General features: G+C 32.9%; 3 protein-coding genes across 7 annotated transcripts; all 3 read left to right on the top strand.

The window, feature by feature from the left end:
- Positions 1 to 1,953: 1,953 nt before the first annotated feature.
- On the top strand, positions 1,954 to 4,224 carry LOC140040132 (uncharacterized). Of its 3 annotated transcripts, none has more exons than XM_072085829.1 (2): positions 1,954 to 2,179; positions 2,943 to 4,224. In XM_072085829.1, the coding sequence occupies exon 2, from the start codon at positions 3,010 to 3,012 to the stop codon at positions 4,204 to 4,206; it is 1,197 nt and encodes a 398-aa protein (XP_071941930.1). In that variant the 5' UTR covers positions 1,954 to 2,179; positions 2,943 to 3,009; the 3' UTR covers positions 4,207 to 4,224. The 3 variants fall into 3 exon arrangements, with proteins under 3 accessions (XP_071941930.1, XP_071941928.1, XP_071941929.1); XM_072085827.1 differs by having other exon boundaries at positions 2,127 to 2,197; XM_072085828.1 differs by lacking the exon at positions 1,954 to 2,179 and adding an exon at positions 2,217 to 2,446.
- A 1,438-nt stretch (positions 4,225 to 5,662) lies between these two features.
- Positions 5,663 to 18,537, top strand: LOC140040129 (uncharacterized). Of its 3 annotated transcripts, none has more exons than XM_072085821.1 (9): positions 5,663 to 5,828; positions 7,066 to 7,253; positions 7,748 to 7,784; positions 7,952 to 7,990; positions 8,189 to 8,248; positions 8,520 to 9,035; positions 9,851 to 10,366; positions 11,096 to 11,134; positions 15,407 to 18,537. In XM_072085821.1, the coding sequence occupies exons 3-9, from the start codon at positions 7,769 to 7,771 to the stop codon at positions 18,271 to 18,273; spliced, it is 4,053 nt and encodes a 1,350-aa protein (XP_071941922.1). In that variant the 5' UTR covers positions 5,663 to 5,828; positions 7,066 to 7,253; positions 7,748 to 7,768; the 3' UTR covers positions 18,274 to 18,537. The 3 variants fall into 3 exon arrangements, with proteins under 3 accessions (XP_071941922.1, XP_071941920.1, XP_071941923.1); XM_072085822.1 differs by lacking the exon at positions 5,663 to 5,828 and adding an exon at positions 5,917 to 6,884; XM_072085819.1 differs by lacking the exon at positions 7,066 to 7,253.
- On the top strand, positions 12,271 to 15,268 carry LOC140040130 (uncharacterized). Its single transcript, XM_072085823.1, has one exon. It carries the CDS (start codon positions 12,610 to 12,612, stop codon positions 14,653 to 14,655), a length of 2,046 nt encoding a protein of 681 aa, XP_071941924.1. The 5' UTR covers positions 12,271 to 12,609; the 3' UTR covers positions 14,656 to 15,268.
- Positions 18,538 to 20,244: the final 1,707 nt, after the last annotated feature.

Here is a 20,244-nt window from a genome sequence, read left to right as displayed (position 1 = left end):
ATGATATGATGATACTTGTTATACTTATCACCATGAAGTCGGACGCTGTTCGATATTTCCAACGATATTTTATAATGGAGTTAAAATGATTGGTAGTTAATCTGTTTATTGTTGTTAGGCTATCATTTGGGAACTTTGGGTAGCTAGGCCAATCATTGTGCGAATTGGGTGTCTAGTTTTCTAGATCCGTTGATGGGTGTCTAGAACACTAAGACCTAAGATATTATAGTTTTTTAGATCTAGAAATATCTTGGGTCTTAGTTTTCTAGATCCGTTGATGGGTGTCTAGAAAACTAAGACCTAAGATATCTTAATGCAATGTATTTTAGAGACTTTTTGAATGGTTAGAATTAGATTATTCTATTACCACTAAAGGGGGTTTATTTCTAAGATGTGGTTTTCGGTAAACAATTTTAGATTTTCTAGTGGTACATACAGGTCACATAATATATATACAAACAATTACAGTATAAAGAAATGGCAAGTATTTCATCCAGTTGATTTTACAACCACACCAGACCAGTATAATTTATCATTAAATATTTTCAGTGATTTATTTAATAATTGTCTTGCTTCTTGTACTTATCTAGCATTACATCCATGTATTAAACAAATAAATTGAAATTATGTTGCTTCATAGAGATATATAATATCTCTATGGTTGCTTAAATACAATAAACATTTTTTTTAAAGGGTTATTACTATCCTCCATTTCTTTAGGTTTCTACAGTAAGATATCTTAGGTCTTTAGTTTTCTATTCAATTTATTACGGTAATAAAAAGGATTTCGATCCAAGTCGGCCCTAAACCGTCTCGGCCAAAGTCAACTCGGCCTCAAGTCAACTCGGCCTCAAGTCAACTCGGCCTCAAGTCAACTCGGCCTCAAGTCAACTCGGCCTCAAGTCAACTCGGCCTCAAGTCAACTCGGCCTCAAGTCAACTCGGCCTCAAGTCAACTCGGCCTCAAGTCAACTCGGCCTCACGTCAACTCGGCCTCACGTCAACTCGGCCAAAAAATAATCGGTCAACTCGGCCCTGTTAAAGTATGGAACGCAAAAAGTGCAAATGAAGGGGATTGATAAAATAATATTTCTTCACAATTTTTTAACTATAAATAATTCTGACTTTTAATGAATATTAATATTTAGACAATATATTTAGCAAAAAAAATAGGAATGATTTCACCAACTTTCCTTTATTTACGTTTAATAAAATTCGATGTCTACAACTGCTACGTGTTTTTACTGACCGGGGGTTTCCCCTTTTTTTTCTATGGCCAAATGGTGGAACGTAGGCCCCCGTCTTCGATTTACTAAAATGCGGTACCTGCACGTGTTTTTGTAACACGCGGGTACTTATATTCATATCGGCAATGAGTTCATTTTTTTATATGATATTATTTAATTATATTATCCCGCTGCTGCTCTAGCCCGCTACGTCACACGAGATCATTGAATTATTATCAAAACAGTCCATGAAATTGACCCCCAGACTTGACCTTAGCAATAAATTATCACTTCTGTAACAAAATTCACATTATAAAAAGAGAAAAGAAACGTTTAATTATTATAACTCAAAAACCACATTGTCTGACAGACAATTGAAGTATTTTTTGCCTTTAATTACATTTTTTTCAGGTAAAATAACTTATATGTGACAATAAAATGACACATTCAAAAACAAATTTGAATTAAAAAATATTTTTTAGAGGGACAATATATCTTTAAAACAGTTACGTCAATAAGCGAGCAGCGTTTTTTGTAAGAAATATTTCTTTATTATATATATATTTTTTTTATTCATTTTTTTTAAAGCGTGGATAGTAAGAATCATAATAATATTAAGCACTTTTTGCGTTCCATACTTTATTGTGGCCGAGTTGACCGATTAGTTTTTGGCCGAGTTGACGTGAGGCCGAGTTGACTTGAGGCCGAGTTGACTTGGGGCCGAGTTGACTTGGGGCCGACTTGATGTGGGGCCGACTGCGGGCGACTTGACTTTGGCCGAGACGGTTATAAAAAGACTCCTAACTTAGTACTGTATAAAGGTTAAACTACCACACAATGCTCACTATAAGACGCCGTCGTGCGGCCGTAGGATTACCCGGCCGTAGTCTTGTATGCTACAGAGGGGTTCCAGAGGAAAGAATTCTAAAAATAACATGCTACCGAACCGAAACGGTAGAATAATATTTCTCTGTACGGCGTTTGACTTTGTTTTCGTTTCAGTCTCTAGGCCTAGTAATATTATAGGCGCGGCTAGTTAGCTCGTAATATAAGTTTAATATGTATATAAAGTAATAAATATATATCTTTCTATCAGGCATAACCATGTGGTGGGCGCCAGGCCCTCTATCTAGGACTAGGCCTAGCCTTTATTGTTGGTCGCCCAGCTTGATGATGTACCGGACCTCTACTAGCCTAGCTCTACTCTGTACGGGTTCCTCTGTACGCAGGCTTTCATAAACCTAGTGAATTTGTGCATAGATTATTATGGAGCTAATTTATAGCTCTATGGTAGTACTGTAGTAGTAGATGGTTGTTAAAATGGCCAGAAAGATTCATTAACTCAGTGTTGAGTAGATTGATATTTTGATTGAGTAGGCTAGTACTGTAGTAGTAGTAGTAGCAAGTACATAATAAAAAAAAGAATTCCACCTGGATAACCCATCAAATCGAAAATTTAAAATATGTAAACTAATTTCCAAACTGTTGATACTGAAAAGTGAGTGGTGTTGACACTACTGGTGCTGTTATCTAATTTAATAATTTAGAAGGATACAGTCAGTGTACCGTACCAATCAAAGGGAAAACCTTTTGAGATATCTGGATTCAACTGTGATATGATACGGTACTGTATTCATCCCTGCCATAATACAGCATTTATAATAATTAATACTTTACATTAATGTTAATTAATACATTGGTATTTTTGTAATTGCAGGAATTCAAGTTCAAGTCCAGGAAGAAAATTCTCAGTCAAGCCAGTTAAACAGAATTATATAGGTTCCATGGAAAAGGCAGTAATGAAATTAAAAATGAGATTAGGTTGTGTGGAAGAAAAGGAAGAAATTACAGCCGAAATACATTTGAAAGCTACAAATGGAGAGGAAATACCACTAGAATTACCATGTGATCACACACTTAATACAAAAGTTCATTTAAAAAAACATGTTAAGATTCATAAGCCACAAGAAGGTAAAAATAAATTAACTGGCAAGTTAAAAATGAATACCGAAGAAAAACCACATAAATGTGAACATTGTGAAAAAAAGTTTAAGGACACAAGCCAACTTAAAATACATTTAAGAACACATACAGGTGAAACACCGTATACATGTAAACTATGTAACAAACAATTTAAAACTAGTAGCCATTTAAATAGACACATGCAAGTACATTCAGACGCACAGAAAGAAAAACGACACGAGTGTGAAGACTGTGGTAAAATGTTTGGCGAAAAGAGTCATCTGAACGTGCATCTTAGGATTCATACGGGTGAAAAACCATACAGTTGTCAGGAATGTGACAAACGATTTAACGGGAAAAGTGCGTTGACTAAGCACCTAAGAATACATTCCAACGAGAGGCCTTACGTGTGCGATCAATGCGGGAAGAAATTTATCGATGGTTCAAAGTTGAAGAGACATTCGGTTGTGCATTCTGATGAGAAGAATTACCAGTGTAATTTTGAGATTGACGGCAACATTTGTGGGAAAAGATTTAAACATTCGGAACTGTTGCAAAAACATGCTAAAACACATACCGTAAGAGACAAAAATCAGAAACTATATGTATGTGAACATTGTGGAAAGAAGTTTACAGATAGTAGCCAATTGAAAGTACATGTTAGGGTACATACCGGAGAAAAACCATACCACTGTACGTATTGTGAGAAAGACTTTAAAGCTAAAAGTCAATTGAGAAAACATGTGCAGACACACACTGGGAACAAGCCATGTGAATGTCTAGTTTGTGGGAAAAGATTTATTGAAAATGCAATGTTGAAACAACACGTGTTGGTGCACACAGGAGAGAAACCACACGAGTGTGAACATTGTGGGGAACGGTTCACACAAAGGAGTAACTTAAAAGTTCACTTTAGAAAACATACTGGAGAAATGCCCTTTAAATGTGAACAATGTGGACATAGCTTTAGAAGTAAAAGCAGTTTAAACACACACTCAAAAATTCATTTATTAAATTAATAAATCTTTCTTTCTTAAGACTTGTCTACACTATCAAACTTTATGTGACAAAAATATGTGATTTGCCCAAATATGGACATGATGATGTCATATCACTACCGTATTTAAATATATCACTACCATATATAGGCACATCTCACATTTCATCATTTTGACTAAATGAGCAAAATTATAATACAGTATGTTATGAAAAATAAATATTACTCTAAAATTATCGAGGAAAAGAGTTTTTTAATGCATATTGTATGGTAGGCAGATGACTTGCGATATTACACACAGTTGCATTCATTGCCCACGCATTATACCTGTATCTAAACGGTGGATACGACAAGGTCTTTGTATTCTGAAGCATATGCTATAGACATATTGTTTGATTGAGTGAGGTGTTTATTTAAAAGTATAAAAGAAATTCCTCGGGATTGATATTCATTATTTAATATTTATTCATCGAAGTTATACATTGTCAAACGTAACGCATGAGTGTTTCAACCGTTACACTGTTTTTATACCTTTGGGCAATTTGTTAGCTTGTCGGGGCTCACTTTAGATGAAATACACTATAGGCCTACGTACTCCACCATAATCAACAATTGGAAATGTTCTGTAATCCTCTTGAAACGTTTTCCGTAATTTCGACATTTCCACGATTTGTTTCCATCTTTTTTTTGGGCAGGCGGGATGGTTTGTTATGGTGCCCTTCAAAATCTTTTATTTGGTTTATCCAGTTTTCTTTAATAGTGAATGGATTAAAACCAAGGCAATCAGAAACACACCAAAAACAATTTAGAATAAAAAAAAAGTGATACAGAAAATATTAAACAATCGACACTATAATTCCATCTAATTAATAATAAACAAAACATCGGCTATACGTCTTAAATCTCAGGATGATTTTGTTAAATATGGGTGAACAAAATATTATGTCACTTGCGTATAATCTGGGTTTTCGTATTCCTTGTAAGGCCAGGCCGACAAGGAATACGAAAACCCAGATTAATTATTACGCAAGTGACTATAGCATGTACGTCTAGGCCTACTGGTGGTTGCTTTTGTCCATGTTTCCGTGTTTATAATTGAATTTTGTAAAAAAAAATATAAAAAGAGGATCGTTATTACATAATATAAACAAGGTTTTAAAATAATAATGATTGAAGATGGCATTTTGCAATTAAAAATTGGATAGGAAGATCGAAACAATTCACACAAGTTCATTTTTTAGACATTTTTCTAAAAAAATGCTTCTATTTTTCATTAGTAATTTTATTTTTTTCTTTCAAACGCATGAACAAAATGTATAGCTGTGCCAAATTACCACTCATCACAATCACCAAAAAATAGATGATTATCCTTCCGCCATTACGTACATACTTTCATTGTTGTGTAACCGTATTGATTGGCTAAATCTATATTATTTCGATTACACAGCAGTTTTTAGTCAGTAACCACTACAGGTTAGAATTCATTTGCGATTTGGAACCGTTGATGTTAAACCAAGGTACTGTGTATACGCCACGAAACCACCAAAACAGGGAAGAGTGAGTTTTTTATCTCACTCTTCCCTGGTGACAAGCACCGTAAGAGAACTAATACTTATTACTCTACAACTTCTTCAAGAATTTAAGGTAGGCTTACCTGAAATTACTTTGAAATTACGTTTTCTGAAAATGTGGGTGTGGCTATAATTCCTTTCCCGCCAAAAAATGTAATCTAATTCAAATAGGCCTACGACTAGAAAGGAATTTCTAAACCATTTCAACCAATAGCCTACTGTGAATATGTAAACTGTAAAAATGAAGATTATGTTTGAGAGTTAAAATGCTACTCCCAACGGGCTCAGTTTAACCAAGACGCCTAGGAGTAAAAGTGTCTCAAACTCGAAATCTTCTGGTTCTTGAATCACCATTTCCTCGACAATTGGTACTGCAGTGTTATTGAATTTTATTCTCTACTGATGCCATCAACAAGGGCAAATATCGGCTGCCTCAACAGACGAAACCATAAAATACATAATAGAAAAAATAATTTAAAAAATTACAAATTTTATATCATCCGGGATGCCACAGGAAAAGGGTTAATATTGACCTTGACAAGACAGAGGGATGGGGGAAAGGTAGAGGCGAGGAAGCGATGAGATATTTATTGTTTTTCATGGTACGGCAGAACACCAGCAGTTCTCGATTGTACGCTACAACAGAAATAAAAATGATACTCATCCACAGATGTGATCTCTGAAGACATTTTTTTAACGAAGAAGACCAAGTACACGTGTAGAATTAAACGGGCTTGGCTGAGCCACTAAACCAAGACTATGAAATTAAAACGTTTTCAATTCAACATGCATATGTTTTTATAATATTATTCACAATTGTCATGCAAATTTTAATCTGAATTAACTACAGTGTGACGAAAACTGGTTGATTGTTGATTTGGATTATTCATCATTAAACAGTAGGCCTACTGTGTGTATCGTTCTACCATGCAGTAATAATGTTACTGTTGAATCTACGTTCTGCATAGGAAACCATATTTTTTTATGATTGATTATAGTCCTTCTACTTGTATATAGTCAATATCCTGAATCATTCTATAGATGCTCATACTGTAGGCCTATACAGGTATAGACGTACATAGATAAAGGATCCATAGCTGAGCAAGCCGTAAGCCAAATCCTAAACATGGTCAGTTTCATACTTGCTAATATTCCAGTTCTAATCTATTGTATGAGCACACACGTTTGCCTTATTAGTTGCATGAGAAGTTTGATACGCATGATTTAAGATACCATTTATCATATCAGAAAAGAGATTTTTTAAAACGGTTAATGGTATTCTATACATACATTTTTTATTCAATTTCCAGGTAACATACAAAAATCATAAACAAGGTACGGCATCATTCAACAAAACAGAACAAAAGTACTATCAGCACCTGCGGGTAACCAAAAGTGGATCAGTTCAAAAGAACTGCACTGTCGAGTGGCTTTCCCAAAAAGAACTGCACTGTCGAGTGGGAAGAACTGCACTGTCGAGTGGAAATTTTGTCCTCCTGTACGGTGTTACAGTAACAATTAGTATTAGCCTAGATGTGCTAAATAATAATTAAAAACAATTTCATTTCCGAGCAAAGGATTTAATATTGACATAAAGGCCATAATCATTTAAAGATGTCCCCCCAAAACCTGAGAAATGAAGATTGATTAAGTCAGACTGAATAGGTTATTTTGTTATAGTTTTAATAAAGTTATTCACTTCCGTAGAAAAAATACCCCAAAAATAGTGTTTTCACTTAATTTTCACAAAATAATTCCACCAAAAACCCATTGGCTGGCATTGAATATTGTTTTGCTTTAAATTACAGTTTTGTCAGGTAAATACATTTTTCGATCCACTTACTATTACGTGACATTAAAATGTCATGTCCAACAAAATTTAGTGAATTATTACCTCATACATCTTTAATAAAAGATTGATGTATGATATAGACGGTGGATGGTAATTTAAACAACTACCGTAAAAATGATTTACACACAATTGTTTTGCAGATAGGCACATAATTTGGGAAAATGGCAGATCGTGAACGTAAGTTTGATGATTTTGTTGACACTTCTTTTAGCCGACTTTACAAATAATAACAAGGCTATAACCGTCCACATTATAAAATTCGTCCACTGATATGTATAACACATAATTTTGTAATTCATAATTATTCTAAATAATATAACATTTATTTTCTTAATTTTATTTAGATGAAAAATCGTCTCAAAGCACGACAAAAAGAAGACATGGTAATTTAATTTTTTAAATAATTAAAGATTAAATGTTGAAATTGTTTTAAAATATGCTAATAATAAAATATTGTAAAATATATATTGCATCATTTATGTTGAATTTCTTATGATACATTTTAATGTACCATTATATCAATTTAACAACAATTTAATCTAATTATATTTATTCATACCGTATAAACATGTTATTTATAGATGAGAGTGAAGACGAAGATGAACCTAGCCCCAAAAAAGTAGTTCAAAGTAAGCCCAAAGGTAAACAATTAAATGAACTTTTACCGTCATTTTTAATTTAATCGTCGAGGATCCAATTCAAGAATATAGACCAAGTTACATCTGTAGTTTGATATATAAAAAAAAAAATTTAATTATGTTTAAAGCTGAAAATCATGATCACACCTTCTGCTATAAAGATAAACCTGTAAATAGTGAGAAATATCTCACTGTGCTACTAAATACTAGCCCAAAAATAACATAATGTATCGGTCGAGTTAATAAATAACACTGTATTTGTTTGTTTCATAAGGAACAACAGAGGAAACGTACCAAATGATAAAGGTAGTTTTTTCATCCTGGTATGACGAGCGCCGCGAGGATGGACTATTCAGTATGCTTAAATGTGTGTACAGTGATTTATTGAACAACGCTACATTTTCCAACGTCAAAAGTACAATAGACATGTTGCAGTCATTGGATGATACTGGAAATCTGAGTCCACAGAATCTTACACTTTTGAACGATGCGATTATTATCACCAATCAATTTGGACTAAGAAACCTGATTAGGGAGGAGGTGGAATCATTCCCAGATGTAAAACTAGTTTCATCAATACTATCTCCTCACAGACAAAAAACCATCTCATTCTTCTCTTCCTTGTCTGATGACGACTTGAAGACAATTAACGGAATGTACAATAATCCAAACAAATCATATTCAGATCGATGGGATATGCTCTTTGATCTTGACAGACGCATAGATGAACCACTAAACAAAGATAATTGGGCCAAATTTGTTGAAAATTTAAACAAAACAAAAAAAACAGGTATGATTTCTTAATTTGAATATTGGAAAATGTAGGCCTAATTTAACAAATAAATAAAATATTGCTTAACTTAATCGATAGTGATCATTGATCTGTACAATGATCGGATATAGTAACAACGTTTTAGGAATTAAGAAACAATTAAATTACTGTAGGCCTATACTGTAGGCACCAGTACTAGAATTCGTTTAAACAATACTTTTGATTCGAACGGTGATATCTGTTTTGTTAATGTATTGTAGTTGAGTTGTTATATGGTTCCGATATATTTAAAAGTAAATCAAACCTTAGAAAATTAAACTTTTCATGGGAAAAATTCCAGTCATTTACATAAAGGTCCAGGAAAAGGCCTTACCTGTTAAGAGATACTATTTTCTAGACTAAATAATGTTAAAAAATTATAGTTAATTCAGTTAATATGTGTGAATTATTACTGATTTGTACAATTTGTTTAGCCTGGTACTCTAGCTAAATATTGGTTCGTAAAAATGTGCGTATCCTGTTTGATTATAATATTAGTCTATTTGAAAGATAATCTCTGTTAAATGTAAACAATTAAAGGAACTTTTACCGTCATTTTTAATTTAATCGTCGAGGATCCTATTAAAGAATATAGACCATGTTACATCTCTGTAGTTTTATATATAAAACGATATTTATTTAAAGCTGAAAATCATGATCACACATATTCTGCTATAAAAATAAACCTGTAAATAGTGAGAAATATCTCACTGTGCTACTAAATACTAGCCCAAAAATACCATAATGTATCGGTCGAGTTTAATCAATAACACTGTATTTGTTTGTTTCATAAGGAACAGCAGAGGAAACGTACCAAATGATAAAGGTAGTTTTTTCATCCTGGTATGACGAGCGCCGCGAGGATGGACTATTCAGTATGCTTAAATGTGTGTACAGTGATTTATTAAACAACGCTACATTTTCCAACGTCAAAAGTACAATAGACATGTTGCAGTCATTGGATGATACTGGAAATCTGAGTCCACAGAATCTTACACTTTTTAACGATGCGATTATTATCACCAATCAATTTGGACTAAGAGACCTGATTAGGAAGGAGATGGAATCATTCCCAGATGTAAAACTAGTTTCATCAATACTATCTCCTCACAGACAAAAAACCATCTCATTCTTCTCTTCCTTGTCTGATGACGACTTGAAGACAATTAACGGAATGTACAATAATCCAAACAAATCATATTCAGATCGATGGGATATGCTCTTTGATCTTGACAGACGCATAGATGAACCACTAAACAAAGATAATTGGGCCAAATTTGTTGAAAATTTAAAAAAAACAAAAAAAACAGGTATGATTTCTTATTTTGAATATTGGAAAATGTAGGCCTAATTTAACAAATAAATAAAATATTGCTTTTGATCTTGAAAAATGCAGAGGTAAAATCAATGAACAGAAATGGAACGAATTTGCAGAAAAGTTAAAGAAAATTAAAAGTAGGCATTCTTATTCTTTAAATATTATTACTTACTATTATGATTCAAACGAAAATTCAGTCTGAAACCGACGACTGAAAAGGAGTTTATAATATAACACTTATTGACCAAATGTCATTTATTTTTCAATTCAAATATTCTTTATTCATCATCAATCATGAAAATATACAACAATATATGAGAACATAAAATAAAGATGAAAAGGAAACACATAAAAACTCAAAAGAGCTTGATTAATTGTGTCCCCCTACGTCCCGAACTAGCCTAAAAACTAAACATAAATAATAGAAAAAGCTAAATCCTGCAACAAGTATTATTTTAAAATTATTTGTAAAATGATAATAAATGTTCTTTACTACTTTAAATGATTAACAACAATATATTAGTATTAAAGTAGAGTGGACTCGATTTATTAAAAAAAAATCATTTATTATAGGCCTATATAATAAAATATAGATTTAAAAAAAGCTTATCAAAATTAAAGGTGTGAAAATTATTAATAATTATTTATCCTCATGCCTGTTTTTTTATATTTAGTCACTTCGAAAGATAATCTATGTTTATAATATTTATTTAAACTTCAGGTGCGATAATGATACCTTCTCAAGATTATCATCATCATGGTACGTATACTGTTTATTAATACATTATTATATAAAATATTATGCAGCTTTTTGTTGAGTTTTTGTCTAATAATAGACAGATTCAATGGTTAATTTGTATATCTTGTATAAACTACTTCTCATTGTATATGATTTTTAAAAACAATGCTTATTAAGACCAAAATGCAGACAGAATTGGGACGGAAACAACTTTATATTTAATGCTACAAACAATAGATTTTCAATCATTTTTTTAGAATTTTCTATTCTAAAAGCCCTTCTGATTCTTGTTAATTTAGGCTGATTCTTGTTAATTTAGGATCAATAGTACTGTTAATATTGCTAATAGCTTTCACGCAATACATTTACGTCTTTGTTTTATAATTATTATGCAGTTAAAGTTGTTAAAGTCAATGAGTTTATGGCTGTAATAAATTACTATTCCCTAACATATAGAGTAACATAGTATTTACATGAACATTCTAGAATAAGACGTTTTGATTTAAGAAACCATGTATAATTAATAAGAACAATCAAGAACATTCCAGAAGTGCTATTAATAGGGACTGTAATCAATAGAATAAGAAGAAGTATAAGGAATGATCTAGAAGGTTATGAACATATTGTATATAAGGGGAAGTATGACAATTGTAAAGGGGGAGAAGGATTTTTGATTGAAGCATTTAATTTGAAGAAGGTTGTTGGATTAGAGGTTGGATATTATATTGTAAAGTTATTGTGAAGCTGTTGTTTAAAGTGCTTACTGGATTGTTAAAAGTTGAAGTTGATTGAAATTAAAGCTTTGTTTTTGAGTTATTTTACAACTTTGTGGATTTTTGTGTGTATACTTTTTATGTCACAAGGGAGTTCCTAAGTATTTTCAACCGCTCGGAAACATACGTGAGAGGAGTTCGTGACATAATTTGGTGGCAGCGGTTATTTCGATCTACTGTTCGACTTAACTGTGTATTTATCTACAGTAGGCCTACTGTTGTGATATTTTGTGGTAGCAGTTTGATCTACTGTATTTTGCCATAGATTGGTGGCTGTTTTAGGATCAACTGACGTACTTTATTGATATTTTGTGATACTTTATTGATATTTTGTGATACTTTATTGATATTTTGTGAAAGCGGTACTTACGATACTGAGATATTTTACGGAAGCCGTGGTGCTACGTTTTGTTTAATCGTAAGTACACAAACATTGTTTTAAGAACAGTACATTATTTATTTGGAACAGTAGACTTGTGAACGTCTCGGTAACTACGATTAACTAGTAACAAGACCCTCATCCAGATTTAAAATATGGCTGATAAACAATCAATAACAAGATCCGGTAGAGAATACAGCGGCGGCGATGAAACTGATTCGGATGTAGAATCAGTTCAATCAGTACAACCTGAACAACAGGCAGAAGAGTCTGGACCAACCAGTGGGCTGACTCATCTTCAAAAGATGTTTTGCTGTTGATGCAGCAGCAAATGCAGCAGTAAAATGCAACAACAGAATCTTATGATGCAGCAGATGATGGAACAACAAGAACGTTTACGCAAAGAAGATATGGAAAGACAAGAACGTTTACGTAGGGAAGATATGGAGAAACAGCAAGCATTAGTAATGGCGTTAATGGATAAGCAAAAGGACAGTGAGGAGAAACGATTAAAAGACATAATGAGATTGAAGGAAGTTCAGATTGCAAAGCTTTCTGATAGTGATGATATTGAAAATTATCTCACTACGTTTGAACGAATTGCTAAAACCTATGAGTGGCGAAAAGAACACTGGGTAGTAAAACTAATACCTCATTTGACAGGCAAAGCAAGAGCAGCCTATGCATCACTACCAGTGACAGAAAGTAACCAGTACGACATAGTGAAGAAAGCAATATTACAAAGGTATGACATAACTGAAGAGACATATAGGCAAAGGTTTAGGTCAATTAAAAAGAAAAGTGAAGAAAGTTATAGAGAAATGTATGTTAGGTTAAAAGATTTATTTACTAAGTGGGCTAGGCCTGCTGATAAAAGCAAAGATAATTTAGCTGAAATTGTTATTTTAGAGCAATTAATAGATATTATGCCCACAGGGGTACAAATTTGGGTTAAAGAACATAAACCAGATTCTGGATTAAATGCTGCAGAATTAGCAGATAATTATTTTCAAGCTAGAAAAGGTATCGATTTTGAGAAAAAGTTTCAAAATAGAAAACACGAACATAGAAACAACCAGGAGAAAACAGTGAAAGGCACTCCTGAAGTTGACAGTAAGGGTAATAATAATCCCCCTGATAACTTTCAGAAATCACAATCTGACGCTAGACAACCTCTCGTTTGTAGACGGTGCAAAAAAGTAGGCCATATTGAACGATTTTGTCGCAGTAAGGATGGCTTTTTGTCGACAAAGACAGATACTGTTTCAAAACCATGTACACCTTACACTTGTAGAGGCCTAGTTGAAGGATGTGATTGTGAAATTTTGATAGACTCTGGATGTGATATGACACTTGTTCATTCTGATTTAGTAGCGGCTAAGAAAATTAATTGCGCGGAGCAAGCTAAAATTACATGCAGGTGCGTCCATGACCATGTCCAAGCCTATCCAACTGCATTCGTCAATATTAAGGTTAATAACGAAGACCATAATTTGTTGGTTGGCGTTTGCAGCGATTTACCAAGAGATGTAATTCTTGGTAGAGACTTTCCTAAATTTGGAGATTTATTAGGGAAGGGGGATAAGAATCATGATAGGCATAGTTTTGTTGCCACTAGAGATCATGCTAGAAAAGAAAAACTAAGAGAGGAAAACGAATTAAATTCGGAAAAAGCTTCTGGGGTTATTTCACGTCAGTTAGATGATGTGGTTAATTTTCAAGAAGAATTTGGACATTCAGATGGCCAACTACTCAGTGACAACCCTCCCAAGGAAAAAGTTCATAAAACCAGAAGTGAGAAACGAAAAGTTAGGAAAGAGTTTGCAAAAACAAAGGAAGCTCAATCTAGCCAAGATAGTGAATTAGACATTTTAGATATTGGCAGAGATAAAATTAAGGATTATCAGGTTAAGGATAGAACTTTAATTTCACTTCGAGAACAGATGTTAGTACAGAAAGATGATGACACTATAAAGATAGTCTGTAAGGATGGAATTTTATTTAGGCAAGTTTTCACTAAACACCAGACAGAACCAATAGAGCAATTAGTAGTTCCATACACTTGCCGTAATAGTGTATTGAAAGTCTCACATGATATTCCTTTGGCAGGTCATTTAGGTAGGAAAAAGACATTAGATGGGATAAAGCAAAGATTCTTTTGGCCTGGTATTAGAAAGGATGTGACTGAATATTGCAACACTTGTGAGATTTGTCAGAAAACTTCAAAGTATAGAACTAAATTTAAGGACTTTATGATTCCTATGTCAGTAATTAGTGAACCATTCGGACAAATTTACATGAATGTTGTTTGTTCATTATTAGTAATTATTAATAATTATGTTCCATGTTATTATGGCGTATTTAAGTTTTATAGACTAGGAGTGGGTTAAATTTTGCCACGTCCGTGTATACTAGCCCCTCAAAACTCCAAGAAAGAGTTTTGAGCTCAGAAAGAGGGGGGAGTGTAATAAATTACCATTCCCTAACATATAGAGTAACATAGTATTTACATGAACATTCTAGAATAAGATGTTTTGATTTAAGAAACCATGTATAATTAATAAGAACAATCAAGAACATTCCAGAAGTGCTATTAATAGGGACTGTAATCAATAGAATAAGAAGAAGTATAAGGAATGATCTAGAAGGTTATGAACATATTGTATATAAGGGGAAGTATGACAATTGTAAAGGGGGAGAAGGATTTTTGATTGAAGCATTTAATTTGAAGAAGGTTGTTGGATTAGAGGTTGGATATTATATTGTAAAGTTATTGTGAAGCTGTTGTTTAAAGTGCTTACTGGATTGTTAAAAGTTGAAGTTGATTGAAATTAAAGCTTTGTTTTTGAGTTATTTTACAACTTTGTGGATTTTTGTGTGTATACTTTTTATGTCACAAGAGAGTTCCTAAGTATTTTCAACCGCTCGGAAACATACGTGAGAGGAGTTCGTGACAATGGCCTATTTACGTTAGGTATAGTACCCCAATTAGTAACACGTAATTTAGAAGAGTAAGTTGTTTTGTACTCGTAGGTAAGTTACAGAACAGCGTAAGATAACTTATCGAAACATAATAATCATGGTTTACAAAAATATACTAATGATTTCTAAATATAATAACAATGTTTGTTTATTTTATAGAAATTATAGGAGATTATCTGCTTGCTAAACAGCGTAAATTGTGCAGAAAAGCCAGAAGGTTTACACCACACATAATGAGTAATGAATTCAAAGTCGATATTTCGGAAATGTTTACGGACTTGGAGCTACTCAAGAAAAACAAAAAGAAGACAGACAGCCAGCCAACGACATTACCCGATGTGTTGAATATTATCAAATCCAAACATGCTTGTAAAGTTCTTATCGAGGGCGAGGCTGGTATAGGAAAAACGACGTTATTGCGGCACATAGCATACAAGTGGTCTACTGAAACAAATGAAGAATCTAAAGGTGAAATTGAATTTGAAGCATTTAAAGGTAAAATTGTATATCTTTTGAATATAAGAGATTTAGAACCAGGTGATACCATCTTAAGTCTAATTGAAAAACAACAGAACATGGACAGATTTAAATGTAAAACAGGCCTTTCAAACGATTTCGGATTAATTAAGCAATACATTGTAAAAAATGAAAATAAAATTGTGTTGTTGTTGGACGGATTAGATGAATTGAGATTTGAGAATAAGGGCTTAACTCATCTTTTCACAGAGGAAGATTTCGAGGAGAGTATTGTAATAATTACATCACGACCAATTAATGTAACTGAATTTAAAAACAGTTGTGATGTGCATGTGAGAGTAAACGGATTTAGTGAACTCAGCATAAGAAACTATATTGATAAGTATTTTCAGTATTTTGAAGAACCTGGGTTGGGAAATTCTCTTAGGAAGGAATTGGAAATTGACAAGAAAGATTATTTCCGTCAAAAACACCCTCAGGTATGTTTATTGTGTAACAATCCAATGTTACTTTCGTCAATTTGTACTATATGGAATGATAAGGAAAAGCTTCCTTCTAATAGGTGTGACCTTTTTAAAGATTTTTTTCGCTGTTTTTTTAATCAGTTCAGAAAAAATAACGAAGTAAAACAAACAATTTCAAAATTTGAAGATTCTCCAAATGAGTATATAAATGCTATGATCGTGTTAGGAAAATATATGTATAATTCCTTAAAATCAAATAAACTTTCAATATACAAAAACAATCTGACAGTAAGCCAAGATATAATTGATCTCGTCCTGGGTCTTGGATTTGTTTACAAAGAATCATCTAGTTTAAAGAGTAACACAGAGAAGAATGAGGTGTACATGCCTCTGCACAAGTTGATAGCAGAGTCATTGGTCGGATTTTATCTATATAAACAGTGTGAAGGTGTGACTAATGAATACCCAGAGGATGTAAGAAGATTACTTACAGAATTTGAACCTGAAGAAGAATGGAAAGTTATAAGAGAATGTGAGTATTTAGAGGTTGCAAATACCTTTGCAGTTGAGTTTCTTGGAGGTGATGCTGGTAAATTTTTAAAGCATTGGATAACAAATGAGCTATCAACATATCGCCCTTTAGCAAGTATTTACTTGGAACATGTTGAAGAGCAACATTATGTTAGAGTGAACAAATCCCTAAATGAGTACATGAACAAAAATTTAACAGAAACAAAACAAGAACAAATTGTTGTCATATGTAACTCTTTAAAAGTGTTTGTTGATGCAGCTGATAATACAAGTTTTATACAGCTTATAAGGGATATTCATAGGACAACCGAAAATGATTTTTACATATTTTGTAATACATTGCATTTTCCTAATAAAGGAGAAATTCTCGCACATATTTTATATTTTTGTACTCAAGAATTTGAATTAGATAATTGTAATCTATCAGGTGATGTAATGAATAAAATGATTGAAGAGGTTGGTAAAATGGGTGGTGATTTAGGAATAGGGCGTCTTAGTATCATGGAGAATAATCTCAGCAACATTGAAGGTACCTTACTGGGTTGTTTATTAAACATGTCTCCTAGCCTATATTCATTTAATATAAAACACTGCAACTTATCAGGTACAATAATACATGATATGATTAAAGAGTGTAAAGAAAGTAGCTGCTTACAACTATTACAGGAGTTCATTCTCGATGGTAATAATCTCATCAACATTAATGGTAAAATACTTAGTAAGTTACCAAATCCCTCTATGGAGGAATGCAACCTATCAGGTGTAATAATAAACGATATGATGACTGAAAATTGTGATAAAGTAAGTAATGCCATTTACAATTTTAATAGCAATAATCTCAGCGACATTAATGGTACTTTACTGGGTTCTTTGATGAGTCAGTTGTTTATACTTAGCATGAATGATTGTAAGCTGTCAGGTGAAGTAATAAATGAAATGATCAGAGCAACAAAAAATGAGTCAATATTAAAAGATCTTGATATTGGGAATAATGATATCAGTGGCATTGATGGTACTTTACTTGGTACTTTATTGAGTAATTCTCCTAAGTTGTGTAAACTTGACATGGAAGGTTGCAATCTATCAGGTGACATAATGAATGAAATGATGAGAAATTACACAAGAGATTTGTTAGAATTAGAAGTACTTGTTATTAGGAATAATGATTTCAGTGGCATTGAAGGCTCTTTACTTGGTACTTTCTTGAGTAAGTCTCCTAAGCTGAGTGAACTTGACATGGACTCTTGTAATCTATCAGGTGACGTAATGAATGAAATGATTACGGTGTATGCAACAAATGTGCTAGAATTAAAAGTGCTTAATATAGACAATAATGATATCAGTGGCATTGATGGCACTTTACTTGGTACTTTCTTGAGTAAGTCTCATAAGCTGTTAAGACTTAGCATGCATAATTGCAATCTATCAGGTAACATAATGAATGTAATGATCAGGGTGTATTCAACAAATAGGTTAAAATTACAAGAGCTTGATATTGAGCATAATAACATCCGTGATATTGATAAATTGGCACTTTCATGGGTACTGTCCTGAGTAGCCCCAGCTTCTTAAACTTTATATTATGAATAATTGCAAATTATCAGGTTACCCTTATGAAGATGACTGATCCATCTGATTAACATATAGTTTTAGTTTTCCTTTTCCTTTCTTTTCCCCGCTTACTATTTTATATAGTAAATAGTTTTATGATCAAACAAATCTGAAGAAAAATATAAAACAGGATATTGGTTGTTTTAACGGTCTGAATTACTATACGTGAATACAGTTTTAGATTTTAAAAAATGAAGAAACATATATCATACCTACGGTAGTTAATTCAGGCCATATACACTGGGGCGGATGCAATGTTGGTGGTAGGGTGTGAGAGAAGGAAAACATAGAATATAAATTAACCTTTAATTGCGCTGACTATACATTAAATCTTACCAGTAGGGCTAATATGTTCATTTCATGGCTTTTAAAATTAACGCTGGTCCATGACAGACCAATGTCACATAACGCATCATGTAAAGTAGAACGTGAAAGATAGTACAATGATTCAATAACAACAACCCTATTTAGGGAATAATGGGAAATATATTTCTACATTGAGGACTGCTGTTTTAGTTTTAGATTCTTTGATTTAACGTAATATGTTTAATATGGTATGCATTTGCTTTTACATATAATTTTTTTTTATTTCCAAATCTGAAAGCTATAGACAATTCTGCTATTAAAAGGTGTAGGCCTAATTTGTTATTGCTAATTAATTAACTAGTATGCTAGCATTGGTGACTCTTCGTGAAAACAAAATACATTTTACGTTCGTGAGTATTCTGCAGTCACATCATATTATTTGTATTGTATTGATTATTGATTACGTTTAGTTAGTGTCACAGTGGTGTCACCGACGAATCATTGAGGACTAATGATTTTAATAGTTTGTTTTATGAACCTAAACTGTTTAATATTGTATACTTTTACATCTACACAAGATTTTCCAAATAAAATGATACAGAAAATACAAATACATGTCTACGGTTTTATTTATTGACTTATAAACGAATCATGACATCGACCACGCACTGTATATGCAAAATAGTTCTGAAAAGCTGTTGAGTTTCTCGACGTTTCAAATAATATAGCCTACTTTGATCGTTCTCAACAAACCTTTAAACAATATAATTTCATCGATGCAATGCAAAACGACGACGATGATGATGATCATGATGATGATATTCATTCATTCATTCAATCTTTTATTGGGAATCTCTGGTCCATAGAAAGTAAAATTACATATAAATAAATTAAAAATAAACAAGACTGTACTAATTACTACTACTCATCTCAGGATGGCATTCCACCTGGAGAGCATCTTTGACTTATAATTATAAGACATTGCCTATAATCTTTGAGACTAAAACATTTTCACTTGAATTGAGTCTACACATAAGGCCATAGGTCTAGGCCTATATCGATTTTCTTAACAATTCATAAAAAGATAGAATTTTACATTCCGTAAACATGAGGCTGGCACTACAATTTCGAGGCCTTTGCAACAACATTCTTAACCCATTATTGTAGCATACCTGGAGAGATCGCAAGGTACCCTGATTATAGTTGACCCATAATATGAGGAGAGGATAATAAATAGGACATTTTGTGATGAGCACAGTGTTCCACGCAGTGTTGATTGAACAATTTGATACCCAATATGACATGGCGATGAAGACAAAAGTACGAACGTGGTGAGGATGATGATATTATGAGCAGCATGGTGAAACGCATATAACGACCAAACCCACACACTGTCGCTGCTGTCATTGACCGTCAGGTAGGGCCTAATGTAATATAGGACTCGAAGGAAAACTATACGGAGATTTTATTTTTACTGAAACAAATGACGAAACAAAAATGATAATACATAACATCTAAATTTTCAATCAAAACCATGTTTCACGTGAAGGCAATTAGACTTGGTAAGCAAGTAGGCTTTATTTCTAGGGTTGAGAAGTACAAGATTGA

This window comes from Antedon mediterranea, chromosome 2 (genome assembly GCF_964355755.1).
Source record: "Antedon mediterranea chromosome 2, ecAntMedi1.1, whole genome shotgun sequence".
In the NCBI taxonomy this organism is placed as follows: domain Eukaryota; kingdom Metazoa; phylum Echinodermata; class Crinoidea; order Comatulida; family Antedonidae; genus Antedon; species Antedon mediterranea.
This window is presented reverse-complemented; position numbering and strand designations above follow the sequence as displayed.